This window comes from Haliaeetus leucocephalus, unplaced genomic scaffold (genome assembly GCF_000737465.1).
Source record: "Haliaeetus leucocephalus isolate CR32 unplaced genomic scaffold, Haliaeetus_leucocephalus-4.0 Scaffold251, whole genome shotgun sequence".
Taxonomy (NCBI): domain Eukaryota; kingdom Metazoa; phylum Chordata; class Aves; order Accipitriformes; family Accipitridae; genus Haliaeetus; species Haliaeetus leucocephalus.
In genome coordinates this window covers 1,726,821-1,743,140 of record NW_010972687.1, presented here as the reverse complement: position 1 = coordinate 1,743,140, position 16,320 = coordinate 1,726,821, and the positions used below count along the sequence as shown (strand labels likewise).

The following is a 16,320-nucleotide window of genomic DNA, read 5'->3' as shown; positions in this document are numbered from 1 at the left end:
CTATGCAAATAAATTTTAGAAACATGAAAATTAGGTTAAGAATCTGGCATTTTATCTGCAAGTAATTTGTAAAACAGATTTTGTAAAATGAAATGGTTTTTCTTTACAAGAAGTATGTAGATGAAAAATTATGACTCATTAAATCGTAGATGTTGTGCCCATGAAGAGTTTTAAATATAAAAGATTTGAAAGTTGACATGAAATATTTAGGTCTTTCTAAATGAAAGGAGAGATTTTCCATCCTGTGATATTTATTATAGTGATGCTTACAGCTGTTTTGAATGCATTGAAATGAATGTTTCTGTACATTGTTACTGGTATAATTTCTGAACATGTGCATATTTAACAGATGTGACATTATAATTTTTGCTGAATTTACAGGGCTTTGCACAGTATTCTGTACTCTTTTATGGTTATTACAATAACCAGAGGACAATTGGATGGCTCAAGTTCAGGATGCCTCTTTCATATTTCCTTGTCGGAGTTGGGACTATTGGCTACAGCTTTATGATTGTCATTCGAACGTGAGTTTTCCTTGGCTCTGGAGTACAGTACATTCAGAAAGGCAGATAATTCCTCTCCTGACCACTGAGACTATCTTTTTAAAAATATGATTATTGTAAGGGCAGGACAATGCTAGATCAAGTGCAAGGTCAAAGTCAGGCAAGATTCCTTCAGCCTGTATTTATTTATCTACTGTTCTGCACCAGCAGCTGCGTTGCAGTGCAGTGGAAGTGGGAAAAAATCCTTACTGAAATAACGTAACGCTTCCCTGCTGCAACTTCAAAATGAAAAATGTATGCATAAAGTAAGGAACAGAGCTGTCAGCCCATCTTTTCATAATACTCTGCATCTAGCAGAATGTCAGCTAACATCCAGGAAATTCAATTGTTCTACCTTTAATGATACCTTATGTGAGTTAAATTCTTCTGTGAAAGAAGAAGACAAAGAAAGAAACATGGCAAATAATTCTGTGTGTAGCTCACAGTCAGCAGTAAATGATCCTCAGCAAGACTATAGTGGTTAGGTCACATTTGTACAGTGGTGTAGAGTAAAGAATTAATGCTACTGGCCATAGCAAGGGTTTAATATTCTGTGGAACACAAAATAATCTCCAGCAGTGTGAAAACTATGCTTACTACAATGTTAAGAACATAACATTTAAGCAGTAGGAAGCACAGGGCTCAGTGAAACAGGGTTTATGCAGTTCAGCTGGTGATATAGTAGCCTTTTGCCTTTCAAATTCTGGACTTGAATTTTGTCTTAGGGTCAGAATTTAAATGAAATAAAATTATTATTCACAATTATTAAACACAGTTATAAAACTGTTATTCACAATAATTCACTGTTGGAATAAGCTGTGATAATTCTGATAGTTTCTAAGGACATCAGCCACCAATGAATATAATCTTTAATACTCTTGACTGAAGCAAGGTGACTACCTACCACAATACAGCTAGCTATATTGGTAGCTTTAAAAGATCCCTACAGTGAATGAGTGCATGAGCACTAGATTAGTTCATGTTCTGTTTTTCAAATATTACATGGTTTCCTGCATAGGGCAAGAAGCATTTCAAAAGAAAAAAAAAAGCCTTCAGATACATATATGTATTTCTGGAGAAGGAACAAACTACTGCAATAAAAAAGTAATTGGTTTAGCTTGAAAATATATTTTAAAATATTTTTTGATAATGTAGCTGTGAAGATTAGAAAAGTCTTAGTATCAGACAATTGTATTTCAGTGACTGACACCCAGAACAAAAACAAAACAACAAAAAAAATCCTTCTAGAAGAAAATGCCTGTGGCCCAAACAGAAGAATATCCTTGAGGAAAAAATACTTTGTACATGTTGACCTCCTATCAAGCCACATGACACTAATGCTGATCAATATTTTGATAACCTTATGAGCAGCTCTTGCAGTCTTCTGCTCTTTGCTGTTTCTCCAAAAAGCAATACAGTGGGCACAGCAACTAAAAGAAGTGCAACAGGAGGTGCAACAATTTTTCTTCTTTTGACTGAGATCTAGAAAAGGGAATGTCTACGTGAAAGAGGTAGTGAGGATTATAAGCATTATTATTTTATTTAGGGAAGTATTTAGATTTAGGGCTCCTCTCTACAGGTCTTCCAGTCCATAACATAAAATGGAAACATTTCTGGTCTCAAAGAAATTATATCCCAGCCACAAGACTGTTCACTATTTCATTAGGAATCCTTGAGAAGGAATTATCTTAGTCTAGAAAACAGCATCAGGGCAGATCCTACTAAGAACCTTTCATGATCTCTGTTCCTTCTGTATATATAGAAGGAAAAACAAAAAAATCCAACCCTGGTATTGGTTTATGACAGGTCAGAAGAATTTTCTGTATTATTTACTTACTATTCTCTTCTTAGATTTGAGAGTGTGTATTTTACTGAACTGTTAAAGATGTGGTATGTAGAACGTATTGACACTAATAACATAACTCTGCTGCATTAGTGAGCTTTAAAATAGGTGTTGCCTTTCCCTGACCAAGAAATCAATACAATACTGAAGGCTAAATGGTTTTTACCCTACCAATATACACCATCCTGGTGCTTAATGGTTTGAATTAAGTAATAGTATGCAGAAGCAAGACCACTATTATTACAAAAATGACAACACTTTGAAATAGAGACATTACTAGTCAAGATTAAGTCAGATCACCGAAGAAATAATTTGATGTTTCTGGATACTGTTAGAAATCTTGTTTATAAGTGCATAAGAAATGAAAAGGAAGATAGAAAGCTGTATTAGTGATACTTTTCTATGGCATAACCAGGGTTTGTTTTGGCTTTTGTTGTTGGTTATTTGGTTATTTTAGAACTCTTTTTTTCTCTTTGTGAAGTCTCTAATAAAATCTACTGCAGGTCAGGATGCTCTGCAGCTTTCTATTTGGGAGATCTTCTTGATATTGTTTACCCATAGAGTTTCTTCTCCAGCAGAGTTTCTCTGAGATGTTAATGAAATAAATTCATTCTTTCTCATCAAAATGTGTGTTGTGAGCTCATAAATTGTCTAAATATGAAAATCTCCATCTTCCTCTCTTGTTTCAGACTGAGCTTTCCAGATTTAGTATAGCATGACTGACTGTAATAATAATATAGGTTTTTTTCAGAACAATGTTAGAATTTAGGAACAATTTAAAAATCATGCTTACATAGCAGAACTAGTTCTAATGAGGTCTTCCTGTGTCTTTCTGGCTTTTGTAGAATGGCAAGGAATGCAAATGAAGAAGGTGGTGGGGATGATACTAGTTTTAATTTCAGCTGGAAAATGTTTACAAGCTGGGACTACCTGATTGGCAATCCTGAGACAGCAGATAATAAGTTTGCCTCCATCACAACAAGCTTTAAGGTAAAATAGAGCTCACTAAGGAGAGGTAACTTGATTTGTCTTTCACACTGCTATGAATCAAATGGAACTCCAAGGTCAAGTATTAGCTGTGCTTGGGGCCTAGAAACTTAAAATAAATTGGCAGCTCTATATTCTTTTGAGTCTGGGACTTTCTGCCTTGCCATCCTAACTTTTTCCTTTTGATTGTGCAAGAAAAAGCATTAATGACATCTTTTTGTGTCCTTTGTGACTGCACTACTAGTTTTAGAAAAATTATTCTACTATAAAAATAATCTTTTCCCTTTTCTCATCTCTGATGGCTTCCAGTTTCTATGGTGCTTGTCTGAAAAACTTATTTTTAAAATGCTGGTGACATTTTGCCAACCTCATGTTATCATCTTCTCTTGCTACACTGAAGACATATCATAAGATAAAGCAATAGGATCATCTATAAAGGGCTATTCATCATGTCAGAAGACTTGGCCTCATAATTTTGAGTGTAAACTCATTTTTCAGTAAGAAAAATGTTACTTACCTTGCTTAATATGAAGTTTTTATTTTTTAATTAATTACAGAATGTAGCCCAGTTTGCAAGGAAATACGAGGTGTTCTTAGGCCTCTTTTCAGTTTATAGGGTATGTTGATTTCAAGAGTCGTTGTATGAGGAATCTGGGCAGGACACAAAATGCACTGCTGTGAAAAGAGTGAAGGGGATATATTGTATCTGTTGAACGTTAAAGAGTGTGTTTCCACAATGGGGTCACTGGGACATGCCAGTGCAGCATGTAAAGGAAAACCTAATTTTCAATGTAGTAATGTACAGGGAATACACTGGCAAAGTGTTGCCACATGATGAACAAGATGCTAGTCTTGCAGTCACACTGACAATATGTAGGATGGGAGCTGGAGGACCAAGCACTAGCTGCGGCATCCAATCACACACAACACCCTTCCTTTCTACAGTGGTGATATAGCCAATATACCATCTCAGCCAGCCTACCATCCCAACTGCAGGCATAAAAGATAACTACACTCAAAGTCAGTAGAAAGAAAAGGTCCAAGGAAAACAAATATTGAAGAAATACTGACTGAAAGCACTGAAACTGTGTGAAGTTTCCCTGCCTGCCTACTAAGGCCAGTTGCTGAAAGCTATTGGGAGAGGAACACAAATCATTTGAGACAGAGAGTGAATTTTGAGAAATAAACTCATGAAGCTTTACAGTGATCTCTGCAAATGAACAAGGAACCTCAGTGAGAAAGTGTGAATCTTGGCTTGGGTGATGTCATGGGAGTTTTGCTCAAGAGCTGCTGCAATCTCCTTTCATTTATGTAACAAACCCAAGTTGTAAGAAAAGCAGAGCCATGTAGAGTAATTATCACAGTGCTGGAGCTCAGCTTCCCCTCTGGGCAACTCATCTCTATACCAAAGTGAGAAGCTGTAACCGAACTCTCTTTTCACGAGGACGCATCAGAGCAAAGCTCTTTCTGCTGTCAAAAGTGGGAGCTGGAGATTATAGCTACACCAGACCCTTAGGACTTATCAGTCCTGGCCAAGGTTAATTGTGGGACAAACATTTTATTCTGCAGTCTGAAGCTGTGCACTGTTTGCCTTTTCTGGGATTCCTACATCTAAACTGTCTTTTCATTCCTTCTGAACTGCTGACTTTCAGAATAAAACCTTTTACCTTTTTCTCACAAATGCACATTTTTAAAGTATGACAGTTCTTTTTCTGGCAGCTAATCACACATCTATCCTGCTGGGTCACTCAGTCTCAGAGCACCTTGCAAGCTGACAGAAAATGCTGGGGTTTTTTTGGCACACAAGTGCAGATGTAACGAGACTCAGTGAGGACACACTCCATAGAAGCAAAGTGAACTCTGGGGAGTCAAAATCTCAGGGTCCACGAGGCTCCAAAACAGATTTTATGAGACAATTTAAAGTCTTCTCAAAACATGATGACCAGGTGTCCATTCACATCTTCATAATTTATTTAACTGACTTCTAACAACTGGGGAAGCAAGGTGGAGTCTTGACCATTAAAGTACTCATAATATTATTTTCTTTCTAACAAGTGCAGGAAGCTATCGTGGAGGAGCAGGAGAGCCGAAAAGAGGAAAATATTCACTTGACTCGATTCCTGAGGGTTCTTGCTAACTTCTTAGCCCTATGCACACTTGCTGGAAGTGGCTACCTCATCTTTTTTGTTGTCAGAAGATCCCAGAAATTTGCCCTGGAAGGTCTGGAGAACTACGGGTGGTGGGAAAGAAATGAAGTTCGTGCTATCACATTTCTAAAATAGATGTGGTTTGAAACTATGTTTCTCTACTCTGCATGTTGCCTTTTTTTCCTGAGAATTTAAATACTCTGAGTGTGGGTGGTAAAAGTCTAACAAAAGAATTGTTCTTGTGTCTCTGCTTCCTGCTTCATTAAAATGATTGTTCCTTGGTTGGTTCTTTCAAATGTCCCTTTGTATTTAGTTTTCATCTGAGGCCTTTACCTTTCCTCCTCTGTGCTCTTAAGACTGTTTTCCAGCCATTCTGTGGACTCACAAGATCTCTTCAAGGGGCCTGCTCTCCTACTGCTTTCCTCCTGGGACTGGCTGAAGCAAAGTGACCGGTGTGTGAGCATATTCAAAGTTGTATGGGGCCTCACGGATACGACTCTGCAGTGTAGCAACAGGGTGAAAATCATGCCTTCCTGATCCAGCTGCCCAGTCCAATACCATTTTTTTGTGCTTAATCTGCTTCCTTCTAGAGCAGATGCAGCCCTGGCTGATAGAGGTATATAGTGATAGTGATTGTGTTTGCTGTAATAGTGTGCAGTAAGCACCTGAAGTCAGTGTTGCTATATGAAAACCTGGGCAGGTTTGACTTTCTTAGTGAAGATGCTGCTGTATATGTTGTAAAACTAGCTGTTTGTTACTTAAAGCTCATCTTCTGAGCTGGAGTGTGAAGTAGATACCTGATTTAAGGTAAGGCAAGAAGATGCTAGCCTCAAAAAGCTTCTGGGATGGTCAATCCCTAATTTTCAGCACCAAAACCTGACTGAGAAAGTAACACAAAAAACTCCAGCAATCAACCTCTGGAATCCAGAGAAATGGGTCTGTAGAGATTGGGTTAAGTTACTTATAAAATGTTATTATATTTTGATCTGATGAGAAAGAAAATTTGTGTACAAAGCTGCTTAGATTAAAGCAACATGAGCTTTAATTTTGGTAACAGACTAGCAGATGAAGACAGTTCAGGAGGAATTCAGCTTCCTCTCAGCTGAAAGGTGTGGTAACAGATTTGTACTAACAAGAACTGTGCTACCGAAAGCTGTTACATTAGCTTATGCTGCAACCTGGAAAGTAGTTAAACATGTGCATGTTTACATTCATTGTTTTACTTTTGTTTGCTTTACAACAATAAACTGGTAAGCAGACTCTGTATCACAGAACTAAGATCTGGAGCAAGTCTGTCTCTAAAGGAGAGTGGATAAAGCAACATTGCCATTATTTGGTAAAAGAATTTTTCTTATTGACAAGTAATGAACATATTTGTGAGGCACAAAATGTTGCCCTTGATTGGATATTAACATTTAGTTACATAAATATATTTGGCTTCTATGTAATAGCCATTTAAACATTTTTCTTATTTTCTAGATCAAGCTCTCTTATGTTTTTATCAATAATAACTGAATTGAGATTTTGATTGGAAGAAAACCCCATAAACACTTAATGTACTACTTAGAGTAAATGAAAGTGCAGCTTTTATATACAATTCAAGCAACAGTATGTAAAAATCGACATTCTTCATAAAAATATTAAGCTCCTTTTGTAAGAAATTTCTTTTCATCACAGTGAATGTATTAAGGGATTAAAAAATTATTACATGTAGTTATGGTGTCCTTGGAGCAACCTGAAGTAAATACATTTTATATCATCTGTTCCTGAAGTTCACAGCCTAATGAAGTGGCACTAGTGACTTTGTGGACAAGACCTTTTTCTGACTATCCTCCCCTGTCATAGCGTTGTAAATTTTTAAACTCCCTCTCCATATTGGCAGTACCTAGTTCTGTCAGATCACAGTTCAGACAAAGCTGTCTAGTGTGTCATGTAAAGCAGGAAATTAGTGGAAACAGGCAGACTAGGACTGTTAAGGGATTTCATCAGCGTTTGCATTGCTCCTCATACATGGCTGTGGCCTGGTGGTTGTTCATGGATGACTGATGGTTCTGCATCATGTGACAATTTCCCCATGACTGTGGAAATTTTGGTAAAATGGAGAATAATGCCACTGATTCCCCTGTTAAAGTTCTGAAATTGGATGAAAATTGCTGAACAAAATTTACTTTTCTTATTTGACAGGAGATAGTTTGCAGAGCTATATAGTAGTATGAACATCTCTCTGGTACCGAGGTACCATGTTTTCTCAAATATATTCCTGTACTGTTTAAAAATAAAGGTACTTAAAGCAGAGGAAACTTATGAGGAGACAGACTGATTTCTTTGAGACAGAATCATTAACAACATTTGGGCAAAGAGGAGATAAGTTTTACCCATATTTTTTTTTTTTCCCCAGGAACAAAAAAGTATAGTTTTAACATTTCAGGTCTTGCAAGCTGAAACAACCCCATAGGTCTTTTGCGAAAAACATCCTCCTATTTAGTTTAATGTTGCTAGTAGTGGCTATGGAGTACATTTATACGGAAGTTATTAAGCCATGTTGTCAATGCTCTGTTTAATTTTAGAAATCATCAGGCAACTTTTATTAGTATGAAATACAATTTTTAATTCTAATTTCTTTTTAAAAAATGAAACTGCATTTACTGGAAAAACAGGTCTTTATCAGTCCTTTCTGCAGCAGATGCTAGACAAATCTATGACTATTGCAATAATTTTTAGTGGAAGATATGATATATTTCAGCTAGACTACTTACACTTGATGAACTTATCATTTAACCAACAAGGGGTCAGTGTTCAATATTTAATGTTGTGTTGGCAGAGTTTAATATGCCAGGGGGGCTAGTGTTTAGATGTGATTGCAGTGACAGGATTTCTTACCAGATTCATAGCAGCTGGAAAAGCTTGTGTAAGCAGTAATTTTCTAGCTTTCAGAGTGTAATGCGGAAACTTAGTATGTGGAGTAGTTAATGTCACAGAGAGATAAAAATCTGTGTTTTGAACCAGAGTTTTAGTAATTATTGGGTGCCTCTTGATCGTTGTTGCTTTCTTAGGCAAAATTCTATCTCAGTAGGGCAGAGAGGACTTTTGAGATTCACTCAGTGGGTAGTGAATATAAGACCACATTGGTTATCAGCCATGACTCCACCATGTATGCATGCTGGCATGCTGCCCCTCTTCTGGCATATCGTTCTACAATTTGTAAGTCAACACAGAACAGTGAAATTGTCACTGATAAAACAGGGGAAGAAAATCAGCTCCAGCACCTGAGCTTCAAGTTAACAAGAAGTCCAGAATATAAATCAGCTCCCTTCTGAAATCAGACTAGATTAAAGTGGCTGAAATTCAATGGACTGTTCAAAGGGTGATTCAATGGACAATGGCAAAATCCTTCACAAGAAACTAAAAAGTATAAAGATAATATATCTATGAAACTATATGAGAAATGTTTATGCTTTTGAAATATAGAACCCATCATAGTTTTTGGATTTTGAAAACTCAATGTGCTCATTTGTCTCAGTAAAACATTGCATTTTTCCTTGTAATAATTTCTCACTTTTCAGCTTTGCAAGTTTCTGTGCCTCATTTCACCTCTTATCTTAATAATATCTTTCCTCCAGAATAAGAAATGCTCTTGAGATGGGGAGCATGAATAGTCAAGGCATGGAAAAATGCAGATAGAAAGCAAATCAGAAAGAATATGCTTGCGTCAGATAAGTGGTAAAAAAGGCAGAACATAACACAAATACAGAAGATATTGAATGTTCAGGAGAAAGAAAAGCAGTGACTTCTGTCCTGCCTCTCCCATGCAGCAGCAAGGAAACTTTTAATAAAGTTACCAGGTACTATGTCTAAAACTGCCCAAAGAACATAACTTTTCTTCCAAAATACATATTCACTATGTCTTCCAGTATGAGAACTAAGGACATTAAATTAATTGAGCAAAAGCTAGGTTCAGAAAAAGCAAAAGAGAAGGAATGGTAGATGGTGGGTGCCAGTGCACTTCTGACTGAAGGAAGACTGATCTAAGGCATGAAAAAGAAATCCTCTGGGGGTTGCTAAATATATAAAAAACACACCTGACTGACAAGTACCCAAACTGAATATAGTTGGAGTCTAGGACTTATTATTCATGTATGTTTGCCCTGTTGTTCAACCCTGGGCATCTGTTGGGCTAGGCCAACCCTTGGGGTGACTCAGGATATTTCCTCTTATGCACATATTTGTGTCTGGAACTTGCTGCCTCGGGAGGATATGACACACCAGAGCAAGTGAGGATTCTGATTTGAGATTCAGCAGTATCCCAACAGGACTGAATGTTTCTATTGAAAAACAGGATATACAGCCTGTTCCAATAAGTTTGAATTTTGAGAGTTCAGGATTGGTCATGTTGGCTGTAGGTGACTCCTGCAGCTTTACCATCTTGGGCCATATTGGGCATAAAGTCTTTGGTTTGATGGTGACTGAGACAATATGTGTTATAAACTATGTTAGATATATCAAAGACTTTAAGATAAAAAAGTTTACACAGTTCATTATTAAGAAAAAATAACCAATATTTTGGTCACCAACAACTCATCACTTTCTAGAAGTACCAAAAAGTAGGAATATCCACAATTCTCATAAGAAAAAAATTATTCAAAGCATTAATGTATGAAACCCAACACAGCTGTTAATAAAATGAGGTAAAAGATGGCAGAGGATTCAAATATAAATTCTGCCCTTTTCAGTTATAAACCCAAGTGCTGCAAGAGATGATAGCTACAAGTTTTTGGTTGGTTGTTTCTTTTTTGAGTGTTATGAGGTAACAGTGACTTCTTGTTATTTTAACAAGGTAATCCTTGTTACAAATAACACTTTCTAAATACATAGGAAACATCAGTGAATTCCTGTACTCATTTAACACCACCCCTCCCATCTTACAGGGTGCCACAAGCCATGCACAGGATGCAATACTGATTGCCTACAAATGCAAAAATCCAGTAATTAGCCCTAGAACTCATTAAAAACCAAGGCTAGAAAACCAGCAGAAAGCAAGCCATTTATTTCTTTGCTTTAAGAACAGCAGTCACATAGATGAAACTTTTTAAGAGTGGGAATGTACATATTTGTAAGTGAGTGAATTTATTTGTTGGCATAGTGCCTTTCTTCTGCCATATTAATTCTGAGAGGCAAGAGCAGTCCTGACTCTCTCAGTAGCAGGAATTTAGAAATCTATTAAAATTTATAATAGTTCTAGCAAAATGGATTCCAGCATGGTTGAGAAATGGTAGTTTCAGACCAACTGGAAGACCAGAATTGTGTGAACAATTACATTTTTTCGTGACCAAATAAATTATTTTTACTTAATTGTTTTAATATGAGCCATCTCAAATAAACATCTTTGTGTTTTCCAACAACCTTTGTGACTTAGACTGAGCCAATTGTTTCTGTTTCTTGTTTGTTATTTTTAGTCCCTTAAAGGCACACTTTTTGTAATGCAATTTTATTTTAAATTTAAATTGAATAACTGCACTCTTAAACTTTTTCAATTATTTTCATTTTTGGCTGACACAATGAATTAGAACAAAAAGGTTCAGGTAGACTTGAAATAATTTTCAGCAATCACTTAGGAATGTTACATTACTAGAATGCCTCACTTTGTAGAATTTATAAGCTATGTTGTATTTCAAACTTTCTATAAAAGCTAGTTATCTGTATTTCTCAGTTTGCTTTCAGTAAACTTGTTCCATTTCCATATTGCTAAGATGATGAGTTAATCTTACTAGAGGTTTCTAAGAAAATCATACAGAAAGAAGCATGGCTGATCTGAATTTGCTTATGCAGTGAGCATATGAGATCTGAGATAGACTAGAGAGCTGGGCAATCACCAACCATGCAAAATTTAACAAGAGCAAGTGCTGGATTCTCCACCTGGGACAGGGCAATCCTAGTTATACGTACAAACTAGGGGATGAGAGGCTGGAGAGCAGCTCCACAGAAATAGATCTGGTGATTTGGGTTGATGGCAAGTTGAATATGAGTCAACAGTGTGCCCTGGCAATGAAAAGGGTCAACTGTGTGCTGGGGTGCATCAAGCACAGCATCGCTAGCCAGTCAAGGGAGGTGATTGTCCCACTCTACACCTCACTGGTGAGGCCCCACCTTGAGTTCTGTGGGCAGTTTGGGCACCTCAATATAAGAAGGACATCAGACTATTAAAAGCATGTCCAGAGGAGGGAGACCAAGAAGGTGAAAGGCCTTGAGTGCAAAATTTCTGAGGAGCAACTGAGGTCATTTGGCTAGTTCACCTTGGAGAAGAGAAGGCTGAGGGGTGACCTCCTCACAGTCTACAACTTCCTCATAGGGGGACAGTGGAGGGGGAGTTGCTGATGTCCTCTTTCTGGACACGAGGAGATGGAATGAAACTGTGTCAGGGGAAGTTCAGATTGGACATTAGGAAAAGGTCTTCACAGAGAGAGTGGTGGTCACTGGAACAGGCTCCCCAGGGAAGTGGTCACAGCCCCAAGCCTGTCGGAGTTCAAAGAGTGTCTGGACAACAGTCTTAATCATATGGCTTAGTATGGCTTATCTCATATATCCATCTGCAGTAGATTGCAACTGGCTTTTCAGCCCTTTCTTCCTTGTGAAAACATCTTGTGACTCCCAAAGTGAATTTTGTTTTTCATAAATCAAAAAAAATATAAAAAGTAGTAATGGAAGCACACCCTCCGCACAAACTAATGACAACAAAAGAACTTGCCTCTAACATTTAATGTGAACTTTTAATTTTCTTTCCCCCCTTTCAGGTGAACATGGTTATGTCACTTTTAGGAATGTTCTGTCCAACTTTATTTGATGTAATCAGTTCTCTGGAAAACTACCACCCTCGAATAGCTCTAAGATGGCAGCTGGGACGAATCTTTGCTCTTTTTCTTGGCAATCTCTACACTTTCATTATTGCCCTAATGGATGAAATCAATCTCAAGGCAAGCTATTTACTTCCCTTCACTATTTTTAACATGTAGCTGGGCAAGGATGAGGATTTCCAGCGAGTCACAGACATGTCAGCGAAAGATGTTCTTTTCTTTCGGTACTGTAAATCACGTCCATGCCTGAGCTGGTAATGGGATTCTTGGAGTAGAAAAGGTTGAGTTGGTAACAAGCTCATGTTGGTTTTTTTTTCCCCAAATTATTTCTTTACTTAGTTGGAAGAAGAAAAGATAGTCAAGTATAACATGTCAATATGGGAAGCCAATCTGTACAATGGTACTATTCCAGAAAATTCGACTGCTCCTCCAATACAGGTAGACCCTGCAGATGTCCCCAGAGGGCCATGCTGGGAAACAATGGTAGGACAGGTAATGTAACTGCTTTGAACTCATATTTGAAAACAGGTCATAGTCTGTTACAAGATATGATATCTAAACCATCTTTATTTCTGCTAATAAGTGGCATTAAGGTGGGAAAATGTGAGGAAAAGCAGATGTGGGACTTTTTCTTGCACTAAAAAGTTAAGAAAAAATTATATAATTTCTTTGGACCTTGTCTAGCCAAGAATTCTTTCTCCTGGTAGTTGACAGCATTGAAAGTATTTCTTTTTTTCTGCTCCTTTTTGCTATTTTCTTCATTTACTTTCCTCTTCCTCATCCTATCTTTGTATTGCAAAACCTGTTTAGCAATTTTGAAAAGTTGGGTTCATTACAACCCCTAATAAATGTGGTAATTGTTATTAGAATTTTGATCAGGCAATATCAGTTTGTAGCTACAACAGACCTGTAGAAAAGATTAAAAAAAAGAGTACCTCAACAAGGAAGTGTGTATAAGATAGCTCTTACAGAAGTGTGATTTTGAGAAAGCAGCTCCATCTTTAGGCAAGTAACATGATGCAAAAGAACAGTCATGGTTTAATAGTAAATCTGCTCAGTCATTTTATTTGATTTAGTTGAACATTTATTCTTATTGACCTATTAATATAAAATATAATTTCCAAAGAATTTTCTAACATCCCTGTTTCCTCTATTTGTTCATACCCCTTTGTTGTTGTTTTGTGCACGAGAATGAATTCACCACTGAATCACAACTTTTGCTATTGCTCCATCACTCTGACAATCTCACCTTCTGACTGAATAAATCACCAGCAGGGAGCAAACAGGCAGGAAAAACAGCCCCTCTATTCTTTTCACTGATGTGGAATAATAAGCTAAGAACACTAAGAGCTCATCACTGCACTAACCTTCTCTTGAATTTCAGATTAGGGAGAGTAATAGCCTTTTGGGCTATTGGGGTAAGGCCTGTTACAGTAGGGTTTAGTGGGACTTGCTAAACTAAAGTAGAGGAGTGAGGGTTTCCATTAGGATTTTCTTCTTTTTTTTTTCATATTCATTGGGAGGTGGTGCTCCTTGAGAAAAAAAACCATTCACTTTTTTTTTTTTTGATCTTCCCAAAGTCAAAGGGATCAAAAGCAGTTTAAGATATCAGCTCAGATTTCTGTTACAGCAGCAATCTTGGCTGGAAGCCTTTCCCAGTCTAATCACACCCTGGAAGTCTCATCTGATAATATGAGCACAAATTAGAGCAAAGGATACCTCTAGCAAATGAGGGGCAGTTTTTCTCCTGGCATTTTTCAGAATCGGTGAATGTAAAGGAGGAGCAGAGTCTTCCATGAAGCAGGGTAAACATAATTAGGGATCTAGTCCAATATTTCACTACTAGTATAATTATTAATTGCTTAAATATATTCTTAAAAGAAAATATTGCTCTAACAGGAATTCGTGCGGCTGACAGTCTCCGACACGATGACAACATACATCACAATTCTTATTGGCGATTTCTTGAGAGCTGTCTTTGTTAGGTTTTTCAATTACTGCTGGTGCTGGGACTTGGAGTATGGATTTGTAAGTATCTTGTTTGCTATTTTAAATGTCTTTTTCAGATTATCACTTCATATTTTTGTAATAAGTTACGTTTTCCTTTCAATCCTACAAAGTTAACAGTTAGCTAGACACATCACCTTCAAAATCCATGAACAACATTGTGTTAGTTTTTCTCAGAATTTCCTTATGTCTTAATATGTGTCTTATTCTTCATACTTTGGTAACTTTAGGAAATGTTTGTTTTGTTTTTTTCTCATTTGATTGTGTAAGAAAACTGGGTACACATTTTTCACACATTTCCAATTTGAAGACTCATTCCCTGTTCCACAGAATACAATCTCATTGATTTCTACAGGATTTTGGACAGGGTCTTCTAGCACACAGTGTTTGTGGAGAAAAATAGGAAATAACTTGTTCTAGAAATCTTATTATTTATATATTTTTTGCTAGAATTAGTTTAGCTGAAATAAAGTTAGTAATTCCCATAACTTAAGTGGGTGTAGAGCTCTTCACTTGGGAGTTGAGTCTTTCACTCTTTTACACAGGTCTGAGCTAGTTTAACTTAGCCAGCTAAGATACCTACACTGTAAAGTCTGATGTTGCTTTTTCACCTGTTAAGTAGTAGTCAGCATTCCGGCAAAGCTTGTGAAGCTCCTGAAGCCTCTTTTATACTTACTGAGAGGTATGGAAAAGAGCTAAGCCATTTAAAGCTATCTTGGGTACACCTGCATAAACAGCCATTGTAGCTGTTCTGCCATTCTTTTGTCCTCCTTTCCTCAAAATTTTACCTTCATATGTGTACAAATTTCTTGTTTTACTAAAAAGACCCTCTCAGGAAATGATAGTTTTCCAGAAGAAGAGAAAGTTTTGGTGTTTGCTATAGAAAACCACTTTTCTGGTATAGCAATTTCATTGCTACTGGCTGGCTCCTATGGAGTTTTGGCCTTTATAGCAAGGTTCAGGTTTCTACCTGTCAATTCCACGGTGTGTCTCAAACAGGACTGGTGTAGGGCTGAAGACAAAGACTACCAGCTGGCCAGGCTGTGGAAAAACAAGCTGTAACCCTTGCAATATCAAAATCAAATGCAGGAACTTGAATACAGCATGGGCAGAGAGCCAGCACAACAGTGGAACCATATATTTTCATATACTTAAGTGGCATCTGGAGCTTCCTCACATTTTCAGATGTTCCACAGCCATCGCAATAGCTAAGGCTGGATGTGGAGAACACATGAATCATTGTAGCCAGTGCTACATCTGACAGGAAATAGCTCAGACATTGTATTTTCCAAAGATGTTGAAGTGATAGCTTGGATCTTTTCCCTGTCAGGATATCCACGATCAATGAAAGAGCCTGAATGAATGTAAGCCTGAAACCAATTCTGAAGACTGTAGGATAGACTTTTTACCTAGGATGATGTCGTGGTTTAACCCCAGCCAGCAGCTAAGCACCACGCAGTGGGATGGGGGAGAAAATCAGGAAAAGAAGTAAAACTCCTGGGTTGAGATAAGAACGGTTTAATAGAACAGAAAAGAAGAAACTAATAATGGTAATGATAACACCAATAAAATGACAACAGTAGTAATAAAAGGATTGTAATGTACAAATGATGCGTAGGGCAATTGATCACCACCCGCCGACCGATACCCAGCCAGTCCCCCAGCAGCAAATCCTTGCCCCCCACTTCCCAGTTCCTAAACTAGATGGGATGTCCCATGGTATGGAATATACTGTTGGCCAGTTTGGGTCAGGTGCCCTGGCTGGGCATGAGAAGCTGAAAAATCCTTGACTATAGTCTAAACACTGCTTGGCAACAACTGAAAACATCAGTGTTATCAACATTCTTCACATACTGAACTCAAAACATAGCACTGTACCAGCTACTAGGAAGACAGTTAACTCTATCCCAGCTGAAACCAGGACAGATGATACGGCTTTCCCCTAG

General features: G+C 37.5%; 1 protein-coding gene across 1 annotated transcript in view; it reads left to right on the top strand.

The window, feature by feature from the left end:
• TMC1 (transmembrane channel-like 1) overlaps window positions 1–16,320 on the top strand; it is a 69,115-nt gene that overhangs the window by 42,307 nt on the left and 10,488 nt on the right. Inside the window, 6 exon segments of the mRNA XM_010568729.1 lie at window positions 382–524; window positions 3,231–3,375; window positions 5,433–5,627; window positions 12,308–12,487; window positions 12,707–12,859; window positions 14,267–14,395. Coding sequence (XP_010567031.1) covers window positions 382–524; window positions 3,231–3,375; window positions 5,433–5,627; window positions 12,308–12,487; window positions 12,707–12,859; window positions 14,267–14,395 — 945 coding nt within the window.